This window comes from Cucumis sativus, chromosome 3 (assembly GCF_000004075.3).
Source record: "Cucumis sativus cultivar 9930 chromosome 3, Cucumber_9930_V3, whole genome shotgun sequence".
Taxonomy (NCBI): domain Eukaryota; kingdom Viridiplantae; phylum Streptophyta; class Magnoliopsida; order Cucurbitales; family Cucurbitaceae; genus Cucumis; species Cucumis sativus.
Genome location: NC_026657.2, coordinates 13,800,399 through 13,818,003, shown reverse-complemented (window position 1 = coordinate 13,818,003; position 17,605 = coordinate 13,800,399). Strand labels below are relative to the sequence as shown.

The 17,605-nt window shown below is 33.0% G+C and overlaps 1 protein-coding gene across 5 annotated transcripts; it reads right to left on the bottom strand.

Moving 5' to 3' along the window:
* Positions 1-6,733: 6,733 nt before the first annotated feature.
* On the bottom strand, positions 6,734-14,157 carry LOC101205023 (hypothetical protein). Of its 5 annotated transcripts, none has more exons than XM_031881604.1 (11): positions 13,908-14,154; positions 13,761-13,804; positions 12,568-12,607; positions 10,024-10,339; positions 8,648-8,771; positions 8,440-8,573; positions 8,223-8,359; positions 8,054-8,133; positions 7,226-7,356; positions 7,061-7,139; positions 6,734-6,932 (listed from the first exon to the last, which is right to left on the bottom strand). In XM_031881604.1, exons 1-10 carry the CDS (start codon positions 13,966-13,968, stop codon positions 7,073-7,075), a joined length of 1,134 nt encoding a protein of 377 aa, XP_031737464.1. In that variant the 5' UTR covers positions 13,969-14,154; the 3' UTR covers positions 6,734-6,932; positions 7,061-7,072. The 5 variants fall into 5 exon arrangements, with proteins under 5 accessions (XP_031737464.1, XP_031737466.1, XP_031737465.1 ...); XM_031881606.1 differs by adding an exon at positions 12,238-12,368 and having other exon boundaries at positions 6,831-7,139; positions 13,908-13,939; XM_031881605.1 differs by having other exon boundaries at positions 6,831-7,139; positions 8,648-8,714; positions 13,908-14,157.
* Positions 14,158-17,605: the final 3,448 nt, after the last annotated feature.

Genomic DNA, 17,605 nt, shown 5'->3' with positions numbered 1-17,605 from the left:
GGTAACTGAGAGGTTTAAATCTTTGTATCAAGCCAAACCAATGTGGGGAAAGTGTATAATCCTAGGAGATCGAATTTTTTATTGTGAGTGGTTTATTTTCAAATATTTTCATTATAAATTGATATTTGTTATTATTCCATGATTGTGAAAACTCCGAGCATGATTGTGAAAACTTTTTTAACTATGCGTTAGAAATGTTTTTAAATATGATTTTCAGTTTCCATGAACTCTTATATTCTGAAGCATGGTTGAACTTGAATTTATCAATCGCGATTTTTATGACAACTGATTTAAAGAGTGCTCAATCTTTTATTAAACCTGGATGTTTTGAATAGAAGGTTATTCTTAAAACATGTATTGTTCGCTAAGGATTGAAAATTATTTTATGAAATGTGTTTCTGACCATGTTTGGCTTTTACACATAAAATATGTAATTTTATGAATGTTGGTAATTTTCCTAAGGCTACGTGAATGTGTTTTTGTAGCGCCACCTGTGGTTGTCATGGAGTTTTGGGGCTAAAAGAGGTCATGACTAGAGATCCGAGAACTTGAGCCTAGGTGAGGATATGGTTAGATGATTGAGATATGACTTCAGACCTAGTTTAACCCATGGTGGGTGGCTCTATATGCACATAGAAGCGTTGATGGAGGTGGATATTGTGGTAGGTGCTAAGTATGTTTGAGCTCCATTTGGCTGCATGTTTTCTTGTGGATGTCGAACACGTATGAGCTATTTTGAGTCATGTATTTAGTATGTTATCATGGTTGTTTTGGATGGAGGTGGATACCGTGGTAGGTGCTAAGTATGCGTGAGCTCCATTGGGCAGCGTGTTTCCTTGTAGATATGGATCACGTGTGAGTTATCCTGAGTCGCGTATTTAGTATGTTGTCATGATCAGATTGGATGAAGATTGTTATCGTGGTGGGTACTTAATATGTGTGAGCTACTTTTGGCCGCGTGATTCCTTGGTCATTTGCGAGTTAACCTTGGCCGTATAAGAAGTCTTGCCATGGTTGGATTGGGTACATGCTCTTTGGTTTGACTTGCGATATATGGTAATTTATGATTTCAACATTTTAATTATTATTTCGTTATTGATGTTATATTTTAAACCGTTTGAGAACATGTTTTGTGAGTTTATACTTTTAAAAAAAACCTACCACTCACTGAGTTTTAGCTCACGTTTTCAATGTCCCTCCTCCCAGATAGCAGCCAAGGACTAAGCATCGGCTTAATCCCCATCATCGATTGTAGATCTTCATTTTCTATATAGATAGTTAGTTTTGTGTTTGCATCATGGGGTGGTTAGATGTAACAAGAGTGACACTAAGGACTTGTTTTAAAAGATTCCTCATTATATTGTAATCGTTTTGTATGTAATATTTAGCTTCATTCTTAAACTCTACTTGAACTTTGAGATCGTCTGGATGTGTGTGGTGAGACACACTTGTTGTGTTGTAATATCTAAAGTTTAGTTATATATATTTAGGAGTGAAGATATATCCCATTTTCAAGTTTGGCTACCCCGTATTTTAGTGGAGATACTGTCGAAATTTTTATAGATTTTATTTATTGACAAAGTATTATATTAACCTTACGTTTGTAAAAGAATTTTTTAAAGAGTATATTCACAACACGATCTAGGTTAGAGAAAAAACCTAGAACGAGGTGTGACATATTTCGAGCTTATAAAGGTAACACCCAAGCAAACTCCAAGGTTAATGGAAAGTCCATGTCGCAACCTTTCAACTCTAAAACCCGAGTTGTTGGAATTTATGTCATAAAACTCGTAGATATTGAATATAATTCATTGACCATTATTTATTAATAAAGTGTTATTAATTAATAAAATGTTATTATTATTATTTCAATAAGCATTATTGATTATATTATTAACGTTGTCTTAATAACCCAAATCCAATAATTTAACATCATAAGTTGTCTGATGAGTCTTGAACAGTATGTATAGAGACATATAGGGATCAATGTTCAAGATCAGCTTAAAGAATCTATAATATAGGGAAAATATTAGGTACCTTATCCTGATTACACTATGGATACGACTCACTTTGTATTTTATATAAACGTAATGATTCAACGCGTTCGTGTAGGTGACATGCGAGTGAGGGCATCATTGACAATGAGTTTGCATAAGATTGGACCATGAAATAGTAATACCACTAAATGTAAGTTTCTTAACTAGTTAGGCTTCTATTTCATTAGGATGACCTAGGTAACTTAGTCTTAATCCTGAGCGTATTATGAACTCTTGTTCGCGAGGGATTGTCCTTTGATTTGTACGGGTGAAAGTGGTCAGGTTGCCGACTTAATATGCTTATCATTTTGGGAAAAAGACTGATTTGGAAGCTGGAAACATAATCACACAAGATGAAATTCACTCCTTCTCGACTTTAGGGTAAGTAAATGAGTGTTCCCTTAAATGGTGTCTTTAGAATTTGAACAAAGGGTCCTACCCTCTCTATTACACGAGAGGGGTTTTTGTTTGTTGGTTGAACCTTAAATAAGTTGTTTATTAGAGGAGCATTAGTATTTAAGGACTAGAAGTAACCCTAGGGTAAAATGGTAATTTTATCCAGTTGGTGTTACAAACACTCGTGAAGGACTAACTTACTGTTATTGGTCTATATTCGTGGACACAGAAATATATCTACAGTGAGAATAGTTCAGTTGTAAGTCTTTAGTGAAGTGTACACACAGTTAACTAATATTGATTAATGTGGTTAATGAGTTTAGCCAATTAATCTCATACCGTTGTAGCTTTTGATTTGTATATTCATTTGGTCCCCTTCCTAGCTTGTAAAGGGTAATGAGATTTATTTATATTGGTTGTAATTTGAAATGTTCAAATCTCCAAGAACCCAAAAGTGACAAAGAAACATGATGGGTATTGTGAAAATTAAGTTGAAATCAAATGGATAGTCGAAAATTTTTAGGAAATCCAACTAAAACAAATAAAATTTACCTTAAATCTTAGATTCGACGAGAGGGAGTTGGAAAAGAATGAAGTTGGAGGTGATTCGGCTTGTGAAACGACGATGAAAAATGGTTAAGTGTTGGACAACTCGAGTGACAACGAAATCCTTGGAGGAACTTGAATAAAATGACGTTGATTGAGCCCAACAACTTCAAATTTGCATGACCTGCAAAGTGTTAGACGTGAGAGTGGTTGTCGTTCGGTAAGTTGAGTAGCACAACGATGGTTGGGTTGACATCAACGAGTCACATCGTGACTCAAGTGCATCGCTGTTGACGCATGGAAGACAGACACAAGTGTCAACTGGGTTATGTTGGCTTACTCGTTGTCAAGTGAGTCGAGCAATGCACGTGGTCGACTTGGTGATGGCATCAGCTGAAGGAGAGAAAGAGACGGGTGAGGCAGTGTGCTCTAGAAGAACGGGGAAGGAGAAGAAGAGAAAAAAATATCCTTATTTTCTTTCTTTTTTTCTTTAACTTTAATAATAAAAAGGTCTTAAAAAAAACTTCTATGTCCCTCGCTCAATAATTAAACTTACTTTTTGCCCCTATCTTCATTCTTTTCAAATACTTACTAAAATTTCCAAATCTTATTCCAAACTAAATTTGTTCCAATTACCTTATTAAAACAATTTAATCTTAAAGAATGACAGACTGATTTAAACTGGATTTCCACAATTTAGGAAATATTAATATAAACAAAAGGAGAATGGAATGAGAGTTTACAATAGTGGAAGCACTCTCCCTTGTCAAATACGATCACCTTCCCTTTGCCTTTTGAAGCAGCACCAAGACCCTAATTCGGAGGTGCAAACTTGGTTCCAAGTTCCAGAGAATGAACCTTTTTGAAACCTCATGAAATGGACAATGTTTGTTTCTCATTCTTCGTGTCCCTTATTTTGATAAAAGATTGAAAAGTTTTCAACTCATTAAGGAGGATAGTCATGTTATACTTTGTATTGTTCATAATCGCATTGCTGCAAAATTGAAGAAATCTCTTCGAAAGAGATTCCAAGATAAAGGACACTCGACTTTGCTCGCCAATGATCACCTCATTCATTTCTACCACATTGAAGTGGACCATCATGTCGAGAACATGTTCTCTAATAGAGTGAGTTATAGCCTGCTGTCAAACTTGGATGGACGATTGTCCAAACATCTCCTAGATGGAATATATGATCTAACGTGCAGTGACCATCGACTCGTGCTTCTTGCTAAGTATGACAAACATATTGGCCAAGATGTAGACGCAAACCTTGTCACTGGCCTTTGTCCAATGATCATATGCATCCTTAACAGTCTAGAATGCATTTTGGCTGAGCGAAGGAGGACGTTCCTCCATTAAGACAAAGCATAGTTCATCGATAACTAGAATCATATTCAAGTTTGACTTTCACATCATATAATTTTCTTTGGTTAATTTTTTGTTCTTAAGTAGTGCAATAATAGAGGAAGACATAGTGAAATAGTTAACAAATAATTGATCGTATTAGTTATCTTTGCCTTAACCCATTACACAAGATATCTTATCAATCTAGCAAAAACAAACAATCAAAGAACCTTAATCAAACAAATGATCTAGTTTTTGCAACTATACTTTAGAAGTGTAGAGCAAGAGTCACTGAATGGGTGATTAACTACTCCTCTTTTGAATTGAAACAATCTTAACTATTTATTAATACTATAATAACTTTTATTCATATAGTTCTTAGATATTGTTGTTCGATCAAGGATTCATTAATCAACTTAATTCATCCAGTAAGTGTGATCTTACCATTTGCAGATCCTATAAGTATGATTCAACATGTTGCCGTTAGGAAAGGCAACTGTTGAAGATTAACATATGAAATCCAATCCAATCCGGTTTTTGAGTTTGCGTTGTTTCAACTCCTATGATTAGAACTTTCGAAGAGATGGTTGCTCTAGGATGACACACATGTGGATTATATAAATTTCACTATACAGCCTAATGGAGGAACTCGTAGGATATGTTGACCCTCATTCTTCTCCCACTTACTGTGAACATTTTTCCTATTCATCTTGCTATTGACCCATACAAACACTTTTCGAAGGGAGGGACATGAAGTCGAATATGGATCTCACGTGTGAACTTTTAGGGACGTGAGGCTAAAAATTGATATATCATATATACCACTTTTCTCCCATTAAAATGTTCTATTAATTTAGGATTTGTTGTGCTTGATTAGATTCTTACTAAAAGAATCTAATTAAGCATGTTTCTATTATAACTCTTGTAAAGTTAATAGAAAATTAAGCATGTTTCTAATTAAGCATGTTTCTATTATAACTCTTATAACAAAAATTTACCTTAAATTCTATTTGTCATAGTTAGTTTCTTTAAATTAAAATAAGACCGGTCTAAATTAACTTTAAATAATTTTATAATTAAACCAATTTCATAAGACGATATGTTTGTATACAATTCTTTATTATAGATTGACGGTTTTTAATTATAAATTTTATAACTTGTTATAAAATTAATTAATTAAACCTATAAATTAATTATTTAATAGTAAAATTATAATTAATTTATAAACCCATATTATATGCCAAATAAGATTAGTTAATTATTTAATAGTAAAATTATAATTAATTCATAAAACCGTATTGCATGCAAAATAAGATTTTAATATAACAATTATATTAAACTATGAAGGTAATATGCTCAATATAAATTAATTTTTATCTTGAAAATATGATAAATAAAATAATCAAGTCTATACAAGACATTTATTAAATATAAAAATTTAATTTATACATTAATAACTCAAAAAATTAATTATCATGCAATAATACCGTACATTGTTAACAACTATGATAAGAAGACATATCACGTTTATAAAACATTTCATGATGAAAAACAATAACTTTTATCAAGACCGTTTATAGTTTAATTCACCCTAAAAAAAACTCATTACAATTACAATAACTTTATGGGTAAATGTGACCCAAATTATAAAGTGATCGTGATAAAATTATTTATGTTAAATAATTTGTATGAACGTGAAACCTATATGCTGCAAACCAATCCCAAATTGCTACTAACGTAAAATTCTTATAATTCACACTGAATATTTTTCAAACTATTTGAAATGGTTATGACCCTCTAGTATTTTTTTCCACTGCAATAACAATTAAGATATAAAAAAAAAGTACACACTTGACATCGTTTATTAAACACGTCTTTCATTAATAAATACATATTTTGACGAAACCTAAGCTTTTAAATTTTAAATTTTCTGATTGCTTTCCCATTAGCAACATGTAAATATACACCACTAGGGATCAAAGACTTAGCAACATATAAATGCACCAATAAACATAGCATTCAATGATGTGTTGACGTGGTTGAAAACTTAACTTTTTATGTTTTTTTTTTTTTTTTTTACTATTGCACCGATAGAAGCAAAACAAATGTGAGATTACAAATGCTCTCAGAAGCAAAAGGATCATACTATTAAAACCTATGTCAACATCATTTAACTTTTATTAACGTTTTTTCCACAATTTTTTTGGTCATGCAATTTCCCAAAGTGTCATTGCATTTATGATCTATTAACTTGTATTTTAAGGTAAAATACATTTTTTATCACCGAAATTTGAGGTTAGTCCATGAATTTTCAAAACAAACACTTTAATTTCTCACATTTGCTAAATGCATCTAGATGGACTCTGAATTAATTTAGCTTAGTATACCGTGATGTGCTGACTTGAATATTAATGACAATCTTAACTCAATTGAATTGATTGGACAATCAACTAAGGTTAATTTAAAAAGTAAAGAAAAGTAAGTTAAAATATGTTTGAACTGATAGAAAAAGAAAAAGAAAATTATGTGCGAGTATTTGAATCTACCAACCATTAAAAGAAATAGAGATGTCTTAAATGATGACGAGATGGTTCCAAATCTTAATACCTGCTACATATTTCGAGTAAACAAAAAAGGTATTAACATACTCTGTAGATAAAGGCTTAGTTAAGGGGTTATAAACAGAATGCTTACATTGGTCTTTTACTTATGTAACAGGCAAATATGCAACATACCTTCTGAAGATCTCAAGTGAGTTGGGTGAAATATGTTGACAAGATAATACTGTGAGCATCATCAACCGGAACTTCTTTCCTGCCAACGATTAAAGATGAGTGTTGGTAACTAAACAATACAAAATTTGTCATAAATGTTGAGTAAGAAAAATATATACAATATACCATGGGGGATTGATTCGAATTAGGTTTCCAACTTCGAGTTCAACATTGCTGCAAACTCGTGGGCTGAAAATAACTGTCCTTTTTTCATCTTCAGTTGCGATGAATTCATCACCATTTTGCAACAGAGAGCGCTTCAAAATCAAAAGATAGAAGTATCATTTCAGCAATGGTAAATTCAGTGAAGAAACTATGTGAGCAGGAAATATAAATTTCTCAACAAATGTGTGAGACTTGAGTCTTTGGCGCATGACAAACAAAGATAAATCAGGAACTATAAAACAGGGAAACAAACTGTGTGTTCCCCTTGCCTCAACACACAGGATAAGCTACAGAGACGACCACCGGATGCCGTTTCGTCTCCCCCTACTGCTGCATCATGTGCAAATCAGCAGAGGAAACATTTGCCCATCTGTTTTTTCTTTTCCTTTCTTTCTTCTTTTTCTTTTACTACTTTATATTTCCAATATATCCCCTATTACTACCTTCACAGTAACCTACAATTTATATTTCTGACCTTCGATTTTAACAAGATCCATTGAATAAACAAACGGGAAAAAAGAGGAATAGAAAAAAAGATTTATCTCATCAACATATCTAACCCAAGGCAAAGAATTGACAAAGAAGATTGTAGAATGAGATAATAACAAGACAGTGAGAAAAGGAAGAGTACCACATACTCATTTCATTTAATTCACTTAGATTCCTAACATATTTAAATCAAACAGGCCATTTTATTCACCTTCAGTTGAAATATCAAATAGAAATTCCCAATCCATGAGAAAGATGTATGATTTTTCATATTACATTCCTCCAAAACATAGAAAATACCTCCATGTCTATAAAGAGGCAAGAGCATACTGTTAACTTTGCATCCAAGTATCTTGATAGGATCTTTACATCAATGCAGCCTAGCGCAATAAAAGAGATGTTAAGAACTAAGGTACAACATTAATTAATAGGACTTTAAGTATTGATGATGATGATAAATAGTAAGTACCATTTGGAATTGTGCTGCAATCTAGCCCATTCAAGAAATTGATCTCTAGTTCTTTTTCACTCTGCATGACTCGCTGCAGCTTTCCAAATAAGCCAATTCTGTCGAATGAACAAGAGCCAAATAATAGATCAACTGACCTGAAATTATATGATTGAATTCAAATTTGGCACAGAACTTCAGCAGTACAGAATTATAGAGTTTAGTTCTTCTGGTTTACCCTAGTGGATTTGGCATCAACCCAATAGTCCTTTCAGCGTCCATACATGCAGCAACTAAAGCTTCCTCAAATCTATCGGTAATTGATTGCTCCTTTGTGCATAGAACAGCAAGCTTCAACTTCTGATCGTTGGCCTGCACAAGCATATTGGCACAATGATTTTGCTTAACAAGCTAAATAAACCATTTGCACCACCATAAAAACCTACCTCATGGTCACTTAATGATTCGTCATCCACAGAAATAGGGGAATCTTCACTGTCAGCCCTTCTATATCTAGAAACAACAAGAGCCCTATTCTCAATAATTGGGAGCATTCTCCCCCCAAATTGGCTACCCTACAGCAAATGGAATTTATTTTTTATTATAGAACTACAGCAACTGGAATTTAATTGAGAATGACTGTTCCATACAAGAAATTGTTCAACGATAAAAGTTAAAGAAAGCTCAATACTTGCATTTAACAAGTTATCTTTTCTTTTTCCTCTTCTCCTTTTTTTGGGAAAAGAAATGGAAAACCTTCCATTCCAAAAACGAAGATGATCAGCCTAATGGGCAAGGAAGAGTCTTGTGACATTTGACATTTTTCTCCTTCTAACTTAACCACTGGGTAAGATTAAGTATGACTCTTTTGGAGCCTTTCACAACTACTAAAATTATCAAATGACAATATGAAAAACTTGAAAGCTTTCAGTATCTTGTAACTTTCCTTCCTGATGTTTCAAAAAATGAATAATATTATTCTACGTCGAGCTGTCCTCAAAAATAAAGTTCTCCTATATCCACCGGAAAATAAAGGTCATTTATTACAAGAAGTTAATTTTTTTGCTAATTGGTCGAGGAAATATGGGGTTTGACATATTGTAATGCTGGTTCTTACTTCTATGTGTTTTTGTAATTATCCATCATCCTTTTGTCCTTGATTAAAAACAGCTAAGGCTCCTTTTTGACATTTTTTTGCTTGCAGTCTCCAGGTTGATTGGGCTGGGTTTTTCTCTGGAATCCTTTTTCATCAGAATGATAATCCTTGATTACCATTGATTAAAAAAAAAGGTGAGTTTCTGCCTCAATTTCTGCAAACCAACATGATAGATTACTATGCATCAAAATCAAAAAAAAAAAAAAGATCCAAAAAGTTGATCGACAAATGTTATTAAAAAACATCTTTGAACATGAAGCCGATTGAGAGGTTAAGGAGGATGCATATTTTGGGATTAGTTTTCAGAACTAAAGCATTTGAATGCTTAGAACTTTCATTATTTTAAATGTTGTAATAGATTTCAGTTCCTAATCTTCAGAGTAGGTTCCTATCAAATTGGCTATTAGGTGTACAGTGTAACTATACCAAAACACTGATTATAAGGTTACTGGGGGCATATTAGTCATTGGATGAGGGGTTGGAAATAGAATGTAAGCGAATGCTTAGGGGGTATATTTTCTACTAAAATTTTGGTTTTAGAAGTCATTATTTCAAAGCTCTGATTCTGCATATTTATCGTTACTTAGCTTTGATTATATTAAGATGCTTCAAAAAGTTCAACAAATAGATATTAGGATTCTTTAAAAAGTTAAAGAACAAACATACCCATTCATGACTCCACCCAGTGAACTATTCTTATCTTTAAGGCCATCTAAAAGCTCGGCAATTGAACTCTCAGTATTTCCACAGTTCAGTGCAGGCCCAGCGTCAAATTGGTCTTCAAATTCTTCCACCAAATCTTCGAGGCATTCTGAAACTGGATACTTGTCAGTTCTTGATGTAATGGCATCAAAGGTCTCTGATAAACTATGAACCTTGGATATGGATGCTGAGCAGAGTCTATCCTCACAAATAACGGAGCATGATTGTTCTTTCCTCTGTGAATGAAACGTAAATTTAGGTTTGGCTTTGCCTCTTATTCCTGCAGCAGTATACTTGATAATTAGTACCAACAAAATTTCACAAACTTTAAAAAATTGCAACATGTAAAGAAGAAAAATAAGCCCATGGAGGATTGTAATCATAAATGTTATTAGTAATTGGTTGGCTCATTTATCTTTTTCTTTTTAAACAAAGACAAGTTTCTTTATTAATAATAATAAGAGACTTACCCTCAAAGTACAAGAGAATTATACAAAAAGTAAAAGGGCTAAAACAGATACAATAACCCGATCAAACTCAACAATGATAGCAAACTAATCAAAATTCTCTAACCTGGAAAAAAAAATGATTAGATCATTTATCCAAAACGGCTTAGATCCAACTAGTTAAAGAAAGGAATTTAAATAACCAATCTTTACAATGGCAAGCAGTGGCAGATTCAAAAATTTTATTACCGAGGGGCTTTTTAGATTAGTAAAAATAATCTGGAAAAAAAGATGTAAGGAATGGGCCTTGAACATGGGTCTAAAGGGGGCCGAGAGACAATTCTACCACTAAGCTAACTTCAGGAATTAATATTATATCAGTTTTTTTATATATGTAATATAAAAAGCATAAAGTTGAGGGGGATCAGACCCCCAAGCCTATATGCTAAATCTGACGGTAACTGCAAGCAAATTCATTCAACTGTCAGCTAACATAATGCTTGTTTTTTGGACTATGAGAATGTGCATCTTTTCATTCAATAAGAGTTCTATTGACCAGTAATCAAGTGCCAGGGTAGGCTCCTCTTTCTATTTAGTATTTTCCTTGTTCTCTTAGAAACATAAAGAAAATATGTGACACAGTTCTCTCTCTTCCACCAACTAACAAACACCTGAGACAATGTAATAATGTAATACCAAATCATCAATCAAATGATTCATTAAGCAACTATTTAGTGTCTGCATTGAATGGTGTTGTATGACTTAAATGAAATGAAAAATTGAAAAATATTATCTAAAGAGATACTTTAAAAAAATGTTTTCCATTGAAATTATGGAAAGACAGAAAGCTATGACATCCATCCTCCATGCTACCAAAACACATTTTGTAGTACAATTATTCATGGAACAAAAAGATATTTATTGCTATTTGATTGGCTTTTGAGGCTTACACCTTGAGGCAGCTCTAATCTTTAGTCATGAGTATAAGGCTTCTTTGATCACAAGTGGGCTGCGCCTACGTTAAGGTGCACTAAAGCTAAGAGTCGTTGTGCATCGTGAAATGGCTACAATATAAATATCAGGTTACTGTTTCTTCTTCAAAAATATAAGTCCACTTATGTATCCATGCCATGTCATTACTCACAGTAATTCACGACCACCATCTAAAGAAGAAACATTGATGACAAAGTTTACAAAATATAGACCAATAATGTTAAGAATCCTTTTCTATAATATTTATTAAAAAACAAAGTGGCAATTGACAGATGTGAGCTTTTCTATTTAAATATATATATATAGATAGATAGATATATTAAAAAAATAATAGTAACTTAACCATTACGTCAAGTGATACTTGTTTTTACTCTTTCCTTTCTTTTCTTTTTAATGATTTTTCAATGTTCTTCAATTTAAACTCAGGCTTATGCCTCATATCACTTCAAAACTTATGTCTCACCACTTCAAAGAAAAGAAAGCTACAAGGTGTTTTTTGTCTTTTAAAACATTAATGAATGGAAACATAATTAAGCCATGGAGACTCTCCTATAATAAGTCTTCCTACTACAGGACCTGTAACCATCAGAGGTCAAAAGAAAATTGAGCTTAAATACATACAGGAAAAAATTACCACAACTAACAAGGAATAGGGTAGTTTTCTATCTGAGCTGCATGCTTCAGAGTATGCTATATGGAATGAAGAACAGGAAACACAATTATTCACAACTTTAACTACCTTGGTTTCTTTGTTTACAGGAACCCATGAGCATACACCGTTTTTCCTTTTACTTGCACAACCAAGAGGGCTATCTTCATTTAACCTTTTGGTACTAGATGCAGGGGAGAATTCTAGAGCACATTGCTTGCCTTTCCAAAGATATAAAAACAATTACAATTCTAAATTAGAGGAGAAGCCTGCTAGAAGACACAAAATATAGGATCACCCGAAAAGCCCTCTATCACCCAGTTACAAAGGAGCAAGATGATGAAAAGAAACAAAAACTCAATTTCCAATCCAAAGTTATAGGGCATTGCCTTGTAACAGGGTACAGAGAAGATACGTTACCTTTGAGCCTTTCCAGCCTTAAATTGAGCTGAAGTTCTTCCTAGTAAAGTTTAAAGAAATATGAGTCAAATAAGATCAGTTTGAGACAAGGACAAAAATAATTCAACCTGAACAGAAAAAATCACATCCAAGAGTGGACAAGACCAAGTATTGAAAAAATAATTATAAACAAATAAACAACGAAAGGCACAAATTTTAATTAGTATTCAAAAAGTTACAAAGTAAACACTCCTTTAGTAATGAAATTAAAAGGCTATAAAGCAATAAGAAAAGCATCTAAACCATAAACATCATTTAAAAGTTATAACAAAGCTCACCAACAAGAATTGATCTCATACTGACTCAAACAATTATAATAATTTCATTAAAGAGCATTCAAAATTCTTACGGAAATTAACTTCTTTTTTCATGATTCAGAAGCATGTCTTAGAAAATATAAGAAATCAAAATAGCTAGCAGTATCAAATATCCTGATTTTAGAAAAAAAGATAGCTAAAAATGGGAGGGAATAATAAAACAAGTAAACCTACTCTTGGAAGTAAGAAAGTTAGGACGTTATTCTCAAATAAAGTAGGCAAGACTAAGACGGAAGACTATTTAAAGCTTAAAAGTATAATTTGTCATTTTATGTTTGCCTAAGCAAAAAACAACTTTAATCATCCTTAAGAAAAAAATAAGTTTCCATGAAAATAACTAAAAAAACACTCATCAAAACTTTTCAGTCACTTCTTACGATACTTGTGTTTGTTTATATGCAAACCACTTCTAAACAGACACTGACATTTTGTTCAAAGTCAATTTCACAAGCTAATAAATATTTCATTCAATAAAGAGTTGAAATATAAGTTCAAAGCTTGCACGTAATTTATAGAAAAGGCAAACAAAAATTAAATTTTTATTTATGAGCATCAACTTTACAAACACTACATTCATCTACTGCTATCGTCGTTTTGTTATCTACTTTTTAAGGGTGATCTCAAAAACCGAAGTTAGCTTAGAATTCAGATGTTAGTTTTCAAGTGTTTAGTTAGGGAAGAAGAAAACCATTGCAACAACTTGTAAGAAAAAAAAAATTTCCAATATCACTATCAATAGTTCTTTTTGAAAGAATAAAAATATCAAAGTCCTAAATATCGGCACTCAAGACAAAACGTTGAGTAAAAAACCCGAAACAGAGAGAACGAGACACAAACCTTTCCCTCGGTAGCTCCTTCAATTGAATCAAACTCATCGTCCTCTGTAGCGATCATATTAGGAAACAAAGCCAAGAAATTAATCATCGGTATAGAAGGGAGGAAACAAAAAAAAAAAAGGTCTAATAACCGGGGTGAAGGAAGTACCGGAGATGTCGCAGTCAGAATCTGCATTCGCTTGCATTTCTCTACTGAAACAATCGATCATCGGCGTTGGGAACCGGAAAATTGAACAAACAAGAAATTTCAACGACGAAGGCAATGCATAAGAAATGGATTGAAGCTTTTCACAACCTCTGTGACGAGAAGAATTTTCCCGGGAGAGGGTTTCATTTTCCGCTTAACTATCATGTATTCGAATTTTTGTATCAAGTAAGAACATTTCCTTGTCCCTACTTCTAAATATAGTTTTTTTTTTTCTTTTACATACTCAACTAATTTGGTTCGACAACCAATCTAACTCACGATATTTAGTTAGTAAAAGAATTTAATTTCTAGTTTGATGACCACCTAGTTTAGTACATCTTATTATAGTTTGTGTTTGGACGCAAATTATTACTATTCATATTTTAATACACATTTTTTAATTGATTTTACTTGCAATTTTTTAGAAAAAAACAATTATATTACTTACAAAAATGACAAATTAAGTTATAATAATTAAATCTATAACATACACTTTATTATTTGCGAAAATTGCAAAAACGAAACTCAGCTCACACATCAAGAGGTAAAATGTCACAAATGCTCTCGTTATTAATATACGTTTGATACACCTTATACACGTCTTATACACCTAATATACTTGATACATCTTGATATACTTGATGTTCGGATACTCTTTGATACACTCGATACCTTTTGATACACACCTGAAACAATACTAGTATATGTTCGATACACCTGATGCACTACAGATATATTTAGTATTCTTCACTTATACAATTGATTGATTAAATGCACTTGATATCATGGGCGAATCTATTACGAGGCCAGGGGGCATGCTCCCCCTTCACATTCATGATTTTTGTATTTTAATATTAATTTTGAAGTGTCAAATTACGATGTATCTTAAAAAATATTTTTCTTTTATTATATTTTATCTTTTGTATAGTTGTTGTGCCCCTTTAAAATCTCAGGGTCTTGGGTTCAAAACTCATCCGCTATACCATATTCTCAAAATACTATCTTATGCAATTTTCTCATTTTTTTATCTAAATTTTTTATTTAAAAAAATAGTGATGTAATATTCCATTTTCGAAGTACATTAAGCAAATTATTAAACTTGCAAGATTAAAATTAAAAAAGAGGAAAACTATTTTTAGAAAAATAGAACATTTAACAAAATATTTATGTAATTAATTGTCTTTTAGTGGTTTTGTTCTATGAAGTGTAAATAGTTTATTAATTTTTTTCTATTCTTGAAAAAACTCAAAAAAAACTAAAAAACTAAAAAGAGCTTCTTTAGCTTCAATTTTATTGTTAAAATGTAAACTAATTATTTAGAGTGATTGATTAATCAATGTATTGTCAAATACTTGTATAAGAAATAAAAAAAATATTACAATCTAATAAGTACTCTCATGGGCATCGTTGCAAGGTTAAAGGGAAGAGAGAACTAATATTGTTCATCTTGAATGAAGAAGAAGGACAAGAAGAAGAAGTAATAATGGTTGAAGTGGAAGAAGAAGTGGTTGAGTTAAAGAATTTAGAAGTGCCAACCGGGATCAAGATTGAGTTGAGAACCACTGTGGGATTTTCGGTTAAGGGTACAATGAAATTAAGGGGATCAGTGAAGGGAAAAGAGATAGTGGTGTTGATTGATATTGAAGCCACTCATAACTTCATCCACCAAACCTTAGTGGATGAATTGGGATTAATAAATGTTGAGTAGACTGCTTTTGGAGTAACTATTGAAGATGGAACAAATTGAAGAGGAAGGGGTTGTGCAAAAGGGTGGAATTGAAGCTACCTGAGCTAACTATTATTGCAGATTTCTTGGTAGTGGAGTTAGGGAGAGTGGACATCATTTTGTGAATGCAATGGCTTTACACCACTGGCTTTATGGGAATACACTGGCCCTCATTGAAAATGACTTTCATGGCAGGTGACAAGCAAATCATATTGAGAGGAGTTCCATCACTAACCAAAGATGAGTGCTCTTTAAAGACCATTACTGAGACATGGAAAAAAGATGATCAAGGACTTTTGCTAGAACTTCAAAATTTTGAAATAAAGGAATAACCAAATTGGGAAGAAGAGCAAGGAGGAAGAAGGGCTACCTCATGATTTAATTTCTCCTCCAACAATATGAAGATATTTGTACCCTTCCAATAAGGTTGCCACCAAAAAAAGAAGTTGATCACTGTATCCTAACTCTTCCAAGATAGAAACCAATTAACGTACGACCTTACATCTGGAATGTCTAAAGTTCACTTCGTTTAACTTTTTAGTGAAACTTATGCACATTAAGGTGCTTAATCATTGGAGTGACAAATTCTTTGATATGTTGCTTGAATTATTAAATGAATCATTTTTGGATGGTGTAAAGCTACCTACCTCCTACTATGTGACCTAGGGATGAGATAGGAATCAATTCATGTGTCACGCCCCATCCCAATTGTCACTCCATACAATCAGGTAGAGGCGTGCTGCCTAGACATCCCTTGCGTATCTCTCCATGAGATGATGCATCGAGCGCCTGGTAAGAATAACAACTCATTTTCCTGATCTCTTCGTAAAATTTCTTACTTCAACCTTAGAGACCTTCACAACTCCTTTGTAGCAAAAAAACAACTCTTAAACTTAGCTCCTTTGCCTAAAACCTAACACTTAGCTCTAAACAATTTTAGCTTCTAGGCGAAAAGCACAAAAGATAAAAATACAACGAAATAAAAAAAATAAACTTCCTCTATTTATTAACTTAACACTTTACACAAAGTTCTCAAACTACAAATACATTCTTTTTCTTTCTTGCATTAAATAAAATCAAGTCTGATCTTCACGTCCTTTTTCTTCCACTAAGGTGTTGTCTTCGCGCCAAAGTGTTTTGAAGTATAAGACTCTTTTTCTTTCTTTGCTGTCAAACGCTGCTTCTTGAGACAGGGTACCTAGAGGTGTAAAGGCTTCATTTCGTTCTTCACCTTGATCATTGAACCACCCAACTTTGCACACAACGCTTAGGGCTACCTTTCCCTAACTCAGCTCTTCGGCTCTCTGGCTTCCTAGGCTTGGCCTTACCAACCTGGATGTTACGTAATCTCGCCTTCCTTCTGAGATGGACATTTTCCAACCAACTCCTTAAATGCGAGATAAGATGACACAGCTAACATGTCGCATGAGCTCACATAACAACCCTTTGTTCCCTCCTGAACTTGGCTTTCATGCCTGAAAATAATCCTTTATTTAGCTTCAATGCTTGACAACCTGGGAGGAAAAACTTAAAACATAAGTCAAAAGGACTTAGTAAGTGATGAGTTTGAGAGAACCTTTTAGTGAAATACAACAAGATTCAAATACTAAACAATGAGAAGATTAGATCAGAAACATATGACTATCATCACAACAAATAACAACAACCATCAACACAAGCAAAATAAGTTCCACACGCTCAAGCCATCATGCATTCTAACTCATCACCGGAACTTGAGATTTCTCCCTTGTCTGCACCTGGGATTCACATTCAACCAGCGTCGCGTGAATTACCAAGAATTTCCACTAGCATCTTATCACATTCAATCTTTCCTCAAACTTGGGATTCACATTAAACCAACATCTCATCATATATTCAATCTTTTCTCAAACCTAGGATTCACATTCATCCAGTGTCTCATACATCAAGATTT